The 13,634-nt window shown below is 40.0% G+C and overlaps 2 protein-coding genes across 2 annotated transcripts in view; both read right to left on the reverse strand.

Moving 5' to 3' along the window:
- akap12b (A kinase (PRKA) anchor protein 12b) overlaps positions 1-3,832 on the reverse strand; it is a 47,839-nt gene extending 44,007 nt beyond the window's left edge. Inside the window, exon 1 of the mRNA XM_069686853.1 lies at positions 3,572-3,832. Within this exon, the coding sequence (XP_069542954.1) occupies positions 3,572-3,700 (129 nt within the window). The 5' untranslated portion in view covers positions 3,701-3,832. The remainder of the gene's footprint in view (positions 1-3,571) is intronic.
- A 4,944-nt stretch (positions 3,833-8,776) lies between these two features.
- The window catches only part of mthfd1l (methylenetetrahydrofolate dehydrogenase (NADP+ dependent) 1 like), a 37,874-nt gene continuing 33,016 nt past the window's right edge, over positions 8,777-13,634 (reverse strand). The window contains exons 27-28 of the mRNA XM_069687032.1: positions 9,934-10,038; positions 8,777-9,689 (exon numbers count right to left, since the gene is read on the reverse strand). Coding sequence (XP_069543133.1) covers positions 9,949-10,038 — 90 coding nt within the window. The 3' untranslated portion in view covers positions 8,777-9,689; positions 9,934-9,948. The remainder of the gene's footprint in view (positions 9,690-9,933; positions 10,039-13,634) is intronic.

Raw genomic sequence — 13,634 nt, forward strand, 5'->3', positions numbered from 1 at the left:
GCACCTGTGGCGATAAACGGTTATTGTGGGAGCACATTTCCCAGATATCCAGACAGTGTTGCATGTGTGACGTCCACGGTTGGCTCCGGTTGTAACTCTTGATTTTCCTCGCTGACGGTCGCTTTCCTTTTAGACTGTTTGCCTTCATCTGAGCGTCGAATTTGTTTCTTTTTCTTTGGATTTTCACTTATCTTTGAAGTTGTATCTGTAGTCATCGATCTTTTCTTTGTTTGTTCAGCCATAGTAGATTACTGTTAACTCGCAACACTCGCAGAGACCGGACAAGCAGTCGCTTAGCTCCGCCTATGTGCATGTTTGTACAATAGCGGAACTAAAAACAGCCTGAGACTTTATTAGATTAGAGAATTCCCACAGGAGGTTTAGATAAAAACAGAGGAACATCACGTTGCAGTAAACAAAGTCTCGAGTCATGTATTATAGGTAACTTCCCACATCAACTGTTACGTAACAATTTCATAATATTGAGCAAGCTTTACCAAGTTTGAACAAAGTGACCTGAAAGTAGAGTGAACTGCAGATGAAGACAGCAGACAGCACTGAGAGAATTATAAACATGACCTTTGGCATTATAAATCTTGTTGTGTTAATGCACAGGTCACAAAGGTAAGAGGTAAGTAGTGGTGGGAAAGAGCAACATTTTTGGGATGAAAGCAAAATGTATTACAAAACTCTCAGATACTACAATGAGCTGAAATAACATTTTGTAGCTTTGATACAGTTTATATCACGTCAAAACGACCTTCAGGAAGGTACCTCAGATACATGTAATCAGTGTGTAGACCCTTTAGCCTCATTGTGATTCTTTTGATATCACTTGTGAGGTATGAGGAAGGCGGGTCAGGGCTGCTGGAGGGACATTGCTATAATTCCTCTCTGAAGTGAGGAGAATATTTATCGACTGTGTATCAAGCAGGACGGCTTCAACCGGGCACGCACTGTGACCAACCAAACACACACTTCCCCCTTCTCCCTAAAATCACAGCATCCATACTTCATAAACCATTTGTCTGTACATTTCACATGACTTTAATGCATGTGTTCACCATTTTATCTGATATTTCATCTAAGACAAACGTGTACCACTTACAGAGAAAACATGGCACAGTGAGATGGACAGTTTTCAGGCTACCTCTGAGATGTTTCAGGAACATATTCTTGCTCTGCTTTGCCAAAAGCGTCACCGGTTTTGGCAAAGAAGTTTCAATTGATTATTCAACAATTTTAGATGTTTGGAGCGGAAATGTGTTTTTATAGAGCAGCTAACAGCTCGTAGACATATACAGCATTTAAGAGGAGCCTCAACTATACACCGTTTTGTTTTTTCTTGTAGAGGGTCACAAGCCCAAAGGCTAGGGAACCACTGCTTTAATCTTGCATTCATACCACCGAATCATATTTCCCCTGAAATGTGGACAACTTGAGCTAAAAGTAGCATAAAATCCATGCATTAGTACCTAAAAATTGTGCTTAAATACAGACCATTTTACAGCATCATATCTGTGTATCATCATATCTGTGTATCATCTCTATAAATCAATCATATTAGTCTGATCAGTCCTTCGCCTCCAGACTGACTCCACAACTTCACAGAGACGATTGATCTCCTGTTGAGCAGCTTTTAATCTTTTCATGTTGACAGTAATGACGTTAAAATGTGCGTCACTGACAAATAAAATTTATGTTCCAACATAATATGCCTCTGAAATCCCCGTGCTTTGGCTGCTGAATTTCCTGCTCTTATTGATTTGTAGAGAAAGTGAACTCTGATATGTGTAAACAACAAACAAACAATACTACTGTGGCTTAGATTAAAGATGGCAGCAGCGCAGTGATTGACGAACAGCCTGCTACATGGACAGACGACTTGTCAGGAGTGAAAACAAGAGTCCAAGCACACAAGTTCTCCCCTGTCACAGCCTGAATCTTCATAGATGAAGTCAAAGAAGTCAGACTGTCAAAGGTAAATACAAGCAAAAACACTGCTACTGCACCAATACCTGCGGTAACAGGCCGAGGGCTTAACAAAACATCCACACAGATGATGTCACCTCACTAAAAAACAACTGCACAAACACCATGTAAAAAACATGAGCAAACAACACACATCTAGCCGAGATGAAACCCTTCCGCCCTCTGTGCTCTCTCTCTCACTTAATGTCTCCCTCAGTGTCATTTGACCTTTGTGCTGACCTTTCAGGAAGAGAGACGTGCCACACATACTGACCCATCGACCTCCAGCCTATAAAAAAAGTCAATAAATCCAATAGGTTATGCGAGGCGTGAATAGAGCAGGTGGCGAAACATGCGTGCTCATTAGTGGGCGCTTTACAAATATTCATTCACACAAAGCTGAGCAATTTACACCGAGGTAACAGAGCAGAGTCTGCAAGAACGCTCAGAGGGCGGCAGCTGGGCCGCGACATGCTGCAGAGGACATGTTTACTCTGACAAGAGGAGTTTGGTGGTTGTTTTCTTAAAAGGCAGAGAAACAGAAGAAGAGCTCACTGTGAATAAAACAAGTACATAGTTTGATGTACATGTTTAATGTAAAAGGTATCAGTGCTGCTCTGTGTGTCCTCTTTCCAGCTTGGGCTTATAAACAAGCTGTCAGCTATCTGACAAACATACAGGCTGAAAAGGTCCCTGATCTTCCCTCCAAATATGCTGACAATGTTTGTGATCTTTTATTCATTTGCTTTATTAAAACCTGGAGTCATGAGGTCAAAATGCTCAACTTGACCTGATTTAATGTGAAAGAAACGCATCAGCACAGGACGGGACAAAATAAAAGTCCTTATTACGATGAAATCGCTTCATTATGTTTGCAGGTCTTTGAGCATCTGACATATCTTTATGATTCAGTGTTTGTTTTTTAATCTCACAAAAAATAAAGTTTTATTCTTTGGGAAAATGCCAAAGAAAAGTGTCCTAATTGTGATCAAATTTGCTTTTAAAATGTGTGCCAGGATTTCTTCTTTTGGTTTAGAAAGCAAATATAATGTTTAACATTTATTCTTTATGAAATAAAAGACGAAAAATTAACGCTGAATGGAGTTCAATAATGAGTCAACATGTTATCAATATATTACAGTGTAATTCAATAATACTGCTATCATGTGGTTTCCCCAATTGCTTCAAAAGAGCCCGAATGAAATATGTGTTGTTGTTCTGTTGCTGAGTAAGACCCTGAGCCCTGGTGGCCCGTTGGTCTGGATGTAAATCTGGACCGAGCCGTGCTACTGCCGTTTTATTACTGCGGGACTGCAGACAACTCGACTCATTACTCAGCAAAAAACAGCGTCAGCGCACATGGAGCGCGTGCGCTGCAGCACGTAACTGATGCGCACAAAGTGAGACGCTGAGCATTTAGGGGGAGGGGGAGGAGGAAAAGGGGGTGATGACAGGTATGTTTGTAAACACACAGGTAGACTTTACAGGGGACTGATGTCAAACGTTACAGGAAGCAGAGTAAACACCACTAAATTAAGGTTTTTTTCAGGGAGGTTTGGTGGGCAGTGACGGGGATCAGAGAGCTTCGCATTCGGCTTACCTTGCTGTCGAGGACGCTGCTCCCCTCCTGGAGCACGTTCACCTCCGCACTCAGCTCCCCGGCGGAGGCTGAAGCTGAGGCATCCTCCTGGCTCTTCCCGTCCCGCTGCACTGAACTCTCTGCTCCCATCGCGAACAAATAACCAAAATATCAACTCTTCTTCTCGTCTTCAAAAAAAATCACAACCTTCCGCGTCGAGATGAGACGACTTCGGCAAAGCGGGAATCCAACAGCGTCCAAATGACGAGCTCTAACAGTGCAGCTCCGCCCCGGGGTGGCCTGGATGTGGAGTGATGAAGTGTGAGGACCAGCAAACTCTTTTAGGACCCCCCCTCCACACGCACACACCTCCTCCCTTCAGTATCACATGGGGCACGCCTTGCAGCATCAGAGAGACGGTGCTGATGGAGGAGGAGAGAGGTGAGAGTTATAACATCGTTTGAGAGAAAATAAAATCTTTTCTAGGTGATTGGTGAATTCAATTCAGGTCTGGAAAGTGATCCACGAAAGGGAATATTATGAAAAGGGTTTTCAGAGAAATATAAATAAACATTCTTTGAGGGGATTTTTAAGAAATTAGAGATACAGGAAGCACGTGAAATTTTCTCCATGTAAAAAAAGTCCTGTAGTTGTGCAAATTTAAGTCCTTCAAATGTTTAAACTGTAAATTTAAATTGGACTTATTGCATTTCTACCAAGGTAACTTGATAAAGGTATCTTTATCTGATGTTTGTAGCTCTCTGTGTTATAAAAATTATGAGCAAAACACACAATAATTTAAAAATACCATTAGTAGATTCACCTGGGTCAACATGAGCGAACATATCAAGGCTAATGTACAGATTACAGTGGCGTTAAAAACAACAAATAAACATAACATATAGAAAAAAATGCAGAAATACTTTGATAATATTTTAAATGTATGTATAATTCAGTACTTTTCAAATAGTATGAAGATACTTTCATATTTACTTTCTATCACTGCACCATTCTTCTGTTTCTCCCTGTGACATCAGCTTTGACATGCAAATACACTTGAGTCAAGTTTGGCATGTTTCAAGCCTAGCCCAGCCTTTTTGAGTTTCCACTTGGATATTTTCCCCCCCATTTGTAAATTACCACTGATGCCGAGGAAGCAAGAAAACACACACAAACACATATGCAGTACACCTTACTATGCCTGGTTGGGATAAGTGACCCATTGCTATTGTGTCTTGTGTGCGAGAGTGGATCATCTCTACCTGTTCATGGGTAGTTGTCGAGGTTTAAATTTTAATTGCAGGTTGAGCTGTGTGTCATTTTGTTTGGAATTTTAGCACGCACAAATTACAGGCCGAGCACTCAAAGCCAAGTTCACACAGGTCTGGACTGAGGGTCCCTGCAGGTAAAACAAACCAACACACAAACAAACACTCTGAATAGAGAAACACAAACTGATGAAGGGTCAACATGTTTCAGGTTCATGATCCCTTAAAGTGCATGTGAAGAGGACACAGGAGCAAGTTGACCTGAGAGTGACTATAGAAGACATTTTATAACATCCTGGTTTGGGTAAATCTTATTTTGAAAATGTTTTTGTAGTTAAAGTAGTAGCAGTAGTTAAAACATTTGTTCATCTTTATGGCCCTTTGCACATAGCATATAAATTGAGCCACTTTTTTGTGCACACACTGATAAGTGCAGCTACAAAAGATAAGAATAAGACATGACTCAGACTTGACTCCTTTGACACTTTCGTTTTGACTGCCTATCGACTCCTACTAAATGTCATGTTTTACTGGACTCCAATGCTGTGAGAGGTTACTTCTCTAAAGATTTGCCTCTAAAGTCTTGCAAAGTTTGATTTTCAGACCTGGTAAAACCCAGGAAAAAACACTAGATGTCGGCTAAAAAAATAGGCTAACGCAGCTTTAAAATGCTACATAGGCCAATATGTTGAAAAATACATTGCTTTGTTTCTGAAGTTAATCTTCACGTTTTAAAATGAAAACAAAAATCTGCCACTGTGGGGTTGAACAATAAGTGAAACTTACCAAGCGTCTGTAGCTAACTTCTCATTTCTGCTTTAGGCTAACACTCGAGGTTACGTTAGCCGTTACTAGCATAACAAACCGGCATATCCCAGCGAACGTTCGGCGGTAGCGGTGCCATATGGGTAATGTAGGCGGCGGGTTTCGACATCGAAAAATCTATATTTAGTTACTTTTTCCAAACTTTCTTTCCGGAGTAACACCATGGTGTTTTAGTTCAATGGTATTTTGTTGAACTACTCTTTTTAAAGGTCTAAACTGTAGGCCTACTTTCGACTTCTTTTCAAGTAAGTCTGTGTTGCAGTTAACAAAGCAACTCTGATATTTAACTATTATAATTTTTGAAATTAATAGACATTGTGGATTTTAGGCGTAGTAGTAGTATACTCTAAAGTTTAAGTATAGTCAAACAGTGACATAAAACCTTTTACCTACTGTTACATCATTTTCTGTCAGCCTGCAAAACAACTTAAATTATATTTAAGATTCCTTTCTGATCACATTGTTTACTAGAACCGCAATACATAATGATCTAATTTAATCAAATTTAATATCATGTGGTATTTAATAACAATTAAACTATGCTGCTCATAACACAGTTCTCAGAACCAGGAAATAAACATGCCACTCATTGGCAATATTGCTTGCATCATACAAGGGGAAAATCCCATAAACAGGTCTGATATGCAGCTCCCACACCTGAAAATGAAAAGTGATATAACAACTAGGTTGTTTAAGAAGATTTATACTGTCAAGAATTATACAAACAAGTTTTTTGAACTATCAAGTATCTTGAGTAACATGAGAGGATGCGAATGGAATCTAAAAAAAACGTTTTGCAAAAGTTTTATTTTGTATAAGCTGAAGTTCTTTGGTTACGTTTTTAATGTTTTGCAGAAGGTACCTGAACTGGTAAAATGACTTACTTTTTGTTTTACATTTATAAAGCAAGACTTTCTATGAGAATTATTACATAAAAAATGTGTAAATTCTAAAAACAGTAACTAGTAACTACACAGATAAAATATTTAAATGTTATTTTGGTAAGTGTAGAGCATAGTTGACAGAACTGACCATGTATTCCCCTATAACCCTGACTTACTGAGGCTGCAGGGTAAACTACTGCTCTGCTCCTAGGTGCATGTGTTTGAACTGTGACTGTTAAGAAGAATACTGCTTACAACCAAATCCTCGTGAATACAATTTCTCTTCACCTTTTTTGACACAAAATTGGGCTACTTAAGAGTCAAAATGTCAACACATGATTCATTAAGAATACAGGCTCCTTTTGTCGTTAAATTACAGAATCATTTCAGACACATGTCTTGCAAGACAGAGTAAACCAGGACACAAAACCTCATTACAGTTACATTACAGTCTATGTGGATGGATGTGTTTGTCAATGACCTTCAGAATGGCAGGCCTATCAGCAGAAACGCTGATGTCATCTGAAGGAGGAGGGGAGGAGGAAGGTGGGGGAAGGAGGGTCTCATTAAAGTGAAAGCCTTACCGGATGTGTCATGGCCTTGGCTCAATAAAACAGTAATGTAAGGGCACATTAAAGGCACAAAGCATGCTCTCTCACACACACAAGCACACACATACAAATGCATTTACAGTAGGATGTGTCCAGTAACACACATGGCAACATTAGCTGCCAGTAAAAGTGTAAGAATCTCCAACTTTGTGGCACATAACATCAGCTACTTCAAATATGCAGATAGATATTGGGTATCTACTGGTATGTGAAAACTTTGACATTCCCACAGGACGTCTAGCAGATACACTGACTGCATATTTAAAAAAAAAAAACAGCAACAGTGAAATGGTGGGAAGTGCCGTGTTTTTCAGACGGGCTGACTTGAAGAATGCGGCCCTGAGGGTGGATGTCTGGCGTGGGCATCGAGCCAGGGCTCGCCCCGACACAGCAGGGGGCTGACACGTTCATACTTTGTTACAAGCAGTGAGTGAAGTTGAAGGGTTTGCTCCAAAACAAAGAGGACAGCTGTTTTTGCATAATGGTTGCCAGACTGAATGTGAAATGTAATTTAAAACAGACGTTGCTAGACGACGAAGGCTTTTCCTTCAATATAAAGCTGAAACCTGTTTTTTTTTTCACCAAAATTTCTATAAAACATCTTTCAACTGGACTGAAACAAGTAAAGTAGTGCAACAATTATACAAATATATATATGTTGTACAGAAAAAGACTTTGGTGGCCCGTTGCCTCCAAGTCCCCATAGACTACAGTGCAAACAGCACAATACAGATGGTAGTTTCTATATGTTTACCATGAAGAACCCAGATGTAGCATTTCATTTAATAAACAGGGCAACATAATGACACAATATGGGGCCTCTAGAGGTCCAAAGCACTCAGCCTGTTCCAGCAACTCTTGACTTACTCTCACACTGACATTCAGGACCTGTCCTTGGTACTGAAATTAGGCAGCCTATTAAATATGAGCGCTAAAAGACAAGATCTTAAACAACTGGAGGCTACAGCAGCTCTGAAGTTCAACATAAACAACTCTAACTTGACGTAGCGGGGTTTTTCCAGCACATTACAAAGCAGTGACGAAGCCTCCTCCTCATCAACACCATGTCTTCAAATCTGTCATCAGCTCCAAACAAGAGGGTTCAGTCTCTCTCTCTCACACACACACATTGACTACCCTAAATATGCCGTTGGAGCACTACTGTATAAATGAGAGCATTCCTGCAGCCATGACTGTAGTTACAGAGCCAGATCCTGCCTGGTGAACACACAGAATAACAGACCTAGCAGGTGTGGAATGCCAGCTATGACAGGCACACACATGCATGTTGGCTCCATGTTGCAAACCAAAACACCTCATAATGACAGATGCTGCACCCTGGGGTGCTGCTTGGGGCCCCCCCCCGACCGTTGGCTTTCAGGCACGCTTCCAACACTGGGACCGCCCCCTGTGGGAGTAGAGCTGGGCAGAAAAACAGAAGATAATATTAAAATGTACGTTTGTGAATGTGAAAAGAGGAAGTTGATGGTCTTTGTTTTTTGTAGGAGTAAACAGGTTTCATCGAAGCGTTTCTTGGAGAACCACAAGACAACAGGAAGAGAGCATGTGTCCAAACAACAGATGGGCTGAACCACAAGTTAACCACTGGGTGTGAAAACACAAACACACAGTTTCGGAGTAAATAAAAAGGTTTATTATATGAAAGGCACACTTTTGAGCAAATGTCAAACATACGATGAGGACAATAATACTTGTTTTCAATTTTGTTACTTTCAAACTTGTTACATTCAATTTGGCGTGGAGCTCGTACAACAAAACGTAGCTTCACTTAGCTCACATAAAACAATAGCTTCAGTTATTCAATTGTGTTTCAGTCACTGAATAATCGCATCAAGTGACGGGTCAGGACACACAGACACTGCGTGTTAATCACGCTGCTATTTGATAATCAAAACAAGATTATAACATGGCCAGCTGACACTGTAAGAGCAGAGAGCTACATGTAAAAAGAAAAAGAGGATCTATATTGGAGACCATTACCTCCAACATGACATCATTGTAAACGTTTATGAAATTAAGCTTTAAAGCTTAAACAATGGCAGAAAAAGGTGTAACACTTCAAACCATGTAACTTGTAGTGATTTTGACTCAGGCAGGACAGCAGCAGGTCAGAAGCTTACGTAAACAACATAATGGCTTTTTGTGCGTACAACAGCAGTTAATATAAGTTAGAAAATAAACAAGCCCCCTTTCCAATTAAAAAGCTTAACACATGGGTATAAATTGTCGTACCATTTTAAGACATTTGAGTGACTTTTTATCACAAAAGAAGGAAATTGTAGGAAGTCTAAGAAAAGCACCCTTAGAGTAACATTCAAGATGGTTTGAATACACTGACTTTTCCACACAGAAAACATCATACCGAGAGGTCGAGCCATACACATGCAGCATATATGATACACACAATGTCATCTTTGGCATATCACACAGATGTGCAAATACAGCATTAAGCTAAGGCGTCAGTAATTTTCCAGAACATGTTGCTGTGATGTTGGGAGGGTTTGATAGCGCCCCGATGGAGCAGAGGATCCTGAGAATAAAGACAAAAAACAGAAAGATGATTGTAAATGTGCGTATAAGAGAGAGTAGTGTGTAGCCTCACAGACTGGAGCCTTGGCACTGAGTGAAGGAGGTAGTAAACTCAAAACTCCAGGGAGGAGATAAAGTCTCATATAACAACTTGTTAAATATTTATAATGATGCGATGAACGCTCTTTCAAACTGCGATGCAAGTTTTTATGGAGTATTTGATGTCTATGTGTATAAGACAATACCTGTACGGAGCGTGCTCAGAAGAGCCCGGTGATCTCCTCTGTGACCGGGTCAAGGTCAATGTCGTAGAAGCAGGGGCGGGTGGGCAGACCAGGCATGGTGCTCATCTGAGGTAAACACAACAAAAGCAGAGGTCAGACATTTATTGGCAGGCGGAGAACGTGAAAGTAAAGACAAGGACTACAGCTTGAGTTTAACGATCATAAGTAATTTCTTTTTATCATTTTAATGCACCTATTATTTCAGACTGTAATTTATTAATCAATTAAATAGTAAAAACACTGCTCAGCACTACAGAATTAAATCTCATTTTGAAGACTTAACCTAGAATAACCCCCTCACAGAGATGTATACCTCCTTTACAACTAGTCAAGTTGCAGTTTATAATACATGTAGTGACGACTTTGAAGGAATTAAACGAAAAAAGTACGTTATTTTTTTGTTTGATGGAAGTTATCGCTATATTGACATGCATTATAATGCTACTATATGTGTTTTGTGAGTGACAGTGACCTTTTTTGACAACCAAATTGTAATGAGGTCATCTGAGTACAAGAGGACATTTGTGCAAGAACCATTGACATCTTGTCCAGACGTTCCTGAGATACAGCGTTTACCAAAAAAAGGGGACAGACTTGAGGTCAAAGTGCCCTTGACCTTTGAGTCTATCCTTGAGTCCAAGTGGAGTTTGTGCCAAATTTGAAGGAATTCTCCCTTAAGCTTTGGTGGATGAAACTGAAAACATAACGCCTCGGTTATGTTCAACGTAGAGACATAAAAACCTCTAATCCAATGTAAGCTGTCATAAAACACATCAAGTCACATAAAGTGTCCAAAAATTCCACTTAACTTTAAAAAATCTTTAGGTAATTACAACTTTTTACACACCCTCTTTTTGTTCTGGTTTTGTAACATTTTAGTTTGCTAAAATAAAATAGAAGTACTTTACTTTTCTACAGTCTAGTGAGTCTAAACATGAGTCTAATAATGTTTTATATGTTAAAAAAAGTGAATAAAATGGTCAGACACTCATGACATGCAGAATAAGTAAACAATCAGCACACAAGATCAAACAGCTACTCTGAAATTTGCTGAACAATTGATGAAAACACAAAGTATATCAATAAAGACACCTTAAATTGGAAGTTTGTGACGTCGGTGAACCTTTTCAGTAAGGATGCTCGATTGATTACAATAAAGTTCACTGAAACATGCATTTCAGCCCTACTTAATGTATGTATATCACTAAGGAAGAAATATTGTCTGGCTGCAGTCTCATAAAAACGTCAGTGATAACAGAGCCAACTAAGACGGTAAGATTGCAGTCTAGATAATAACTCAAACCTCATATTAAAGCATTTTGCCACAACACAGCTGTTCTACCCCAAAAGACTTGGTCTCAACCAAGACTTGGTATCAAACCTCAATGGGACACAATAAGATCACCCCCTCGGCTTCAATGACTATAATAAGGAGTCTTTTAACTTCAGGCAGACAGATGATCACTGTGGTGACAACCTCCAATTTAGCAGAGATGAATTTAGCCACAGACAATGGTCACTTTGTTCTCACTGCTGTCAAGATATAGATAACAAATGGCTAGCTCACAGAAATGAGACAAAGTGAAGAGGCTGTGTACAGGAGTAATGGCAGGAAACTGGACTTTAAGAATGATTCAATGAGACAAGAAGAAAAGAAACTGACAAACGGAAACTTTTCCAAAATAAAATAATTCAATTTGTCAGAAACTGGAGAGAGAGCATGTGAATGGAAGCTCGTGAGTCCAGTAAATAAAACCAGAATAAAAGCTTTTTTAGTAACTTTAGTTAACTCAAACTAATCTGTATTCAAAAGTCAAACTTTGTGTAACTCAGACTGGTTTTAACAGCACATATGAGCACTTTTCCTCTCCCTAAACCCAACCAGATCATCCCATCCAGGCTTAAAAAGTGAATTATCTTGCTCATTAGACAGCGAGCGACATTCTTTGCGTGCCTCCCCCCTCTGACCCACGGCCGGTTTTATGGGCCCATTAGTGGAAATGAGACAGAGGGAAGTGACCAGCCAATTTCCTGTCTGAGGAAACGCGGCTCTACATGTAAACGAAGGGAGAAAACGAGGAGAACATGCTTACACAATCTGACAGAGCGGACACTGGTCTGATGTCAGCACGGACTGCTGTCACATGACACTGTTCTGACCACGTCCGTCAATCAGGAGTAAGCACAGATGACTCAATATCAGCGCATCATATTATATTCTAATAGTATGCATTAAGAGTGATGGCAGAAGAGTTGCTTCATTTTTTTGGGCTGCTCTAAGTTGTGATGTCAGATTGTGTCAGCATTACTGCATTATGTCATTATTGAATTTGTAAGTAGGAAGAGCAGTTCACTTTAATTTTTCCCACAGACAATATTACATCACTCTCTTTTGAAGCACAATGGTTGGGAATAAAGCACTTCCTGTTGAATCATCAGTACAAAAGATGACAAACTCTGTTAGAAACTATCTGATTCTTTGACGAAAAGTCAAGGACCAAACATGTATGTACAAGAACGTCAAGGGAAAAGTTCATTTCGACACTTAAAGAGCAAAAAGCATTTAATTACAGAGCGTGTTATTGTGTTAGATCTGATGTTAAAAGTGAGTAGACAAGTGGGTGTGGGTAAAGAAAATCTATTTTGAGGAGGAGGAGGAGAAGAAGGAGAAGAAGAAGGAGGAGGAGGGGAAGAAGGAAATAAAAGGAACTGGCACCTCTCCAGTTACAAGCCCAATTCCATGGTTGGTCCGTACCGGGTGTTGAACCAGCCACCCTCCGCTTCCCAAGCCAACTTAGGTTTGGAATTTAGTAGGGATGCACGATATTGGATTTTTTGCCGATATCCGATGTGCCGATATTTTACAACTCATTTAGCCGATTACCGATACCGATATTTTTTTCCCACACACCTAATTGCAGAGATCATCAACTCTCTTCCGTATTGGAATTAGCGTACAGTATAATGGTGATACTCTTATCACATTTGTTACAACAGTCGGGCTGACGGGTCTTGAGATGGTTAATCAAGTTTGTAGTGTTGAAAGACTTTGCCTTGGCTCCTCCTCGCATCACCGAAGCTGAGCAGTCATTGCAAATAGCAGTTTTGCTTTCTATTTCGGACACTTTGAAAAATGTCCACACCACGGACATTTTGGCTTCCAACGCTCTCATGCTGCAGGTAGACACACGTGACGTCATCACGCTGCGCCGCGCAGGTCTTCTTCACGCCGGGGACATTGCGCCGAAGTCGGGCATTTAATCAAGTATGCAGCAGCCCATTATTTTATTGGTTAATTATATCGGTGTTGGCTGATATCCGATAACGTGCCGATAATATCGTGCATCCCTAGAATTTAGTGTTAATTTTGCATCAGTTAAGTAACTATATCTCCAGTTTTGAATTTTCTACCACTCTTACTAGTTCCTCTTCTTCTGCAACAAAGACTCATGGGTATTATAACCTTTCTGCCATGCCAAATAAGAGACAAAACATGACACTCAAAACAACAAAGCTGAAAAGGTTTTAAAGTGGTGAAAATGTAATCAGCTGATTGACAAACAGGAAGCAGGCAGCACTAATCGTGTTTCCTGCTTTTAAACAGGACTGATATCCATAGCGATCTGCTGCAATTACCATAAAATGTGGTCAGAAAGCGTGAC

This window comes from Semicossyphus pulcher, unplaced genomic scaffold (assembly GCF_022749685.1).
Source record: "Semicossyphus pulcher isolate SPU_LCO1_2020_fin unplaced genomic scaffold, fSemPul1.0.p SCAF_11, whole genome shotgun sequence".
Taxonomy (NCBI): Eukaryota; Metazoa; Chordata; class Actinopteri; order Labriformes; family Labridae; genus Semicossyphus; species Semicossyphus pulcher.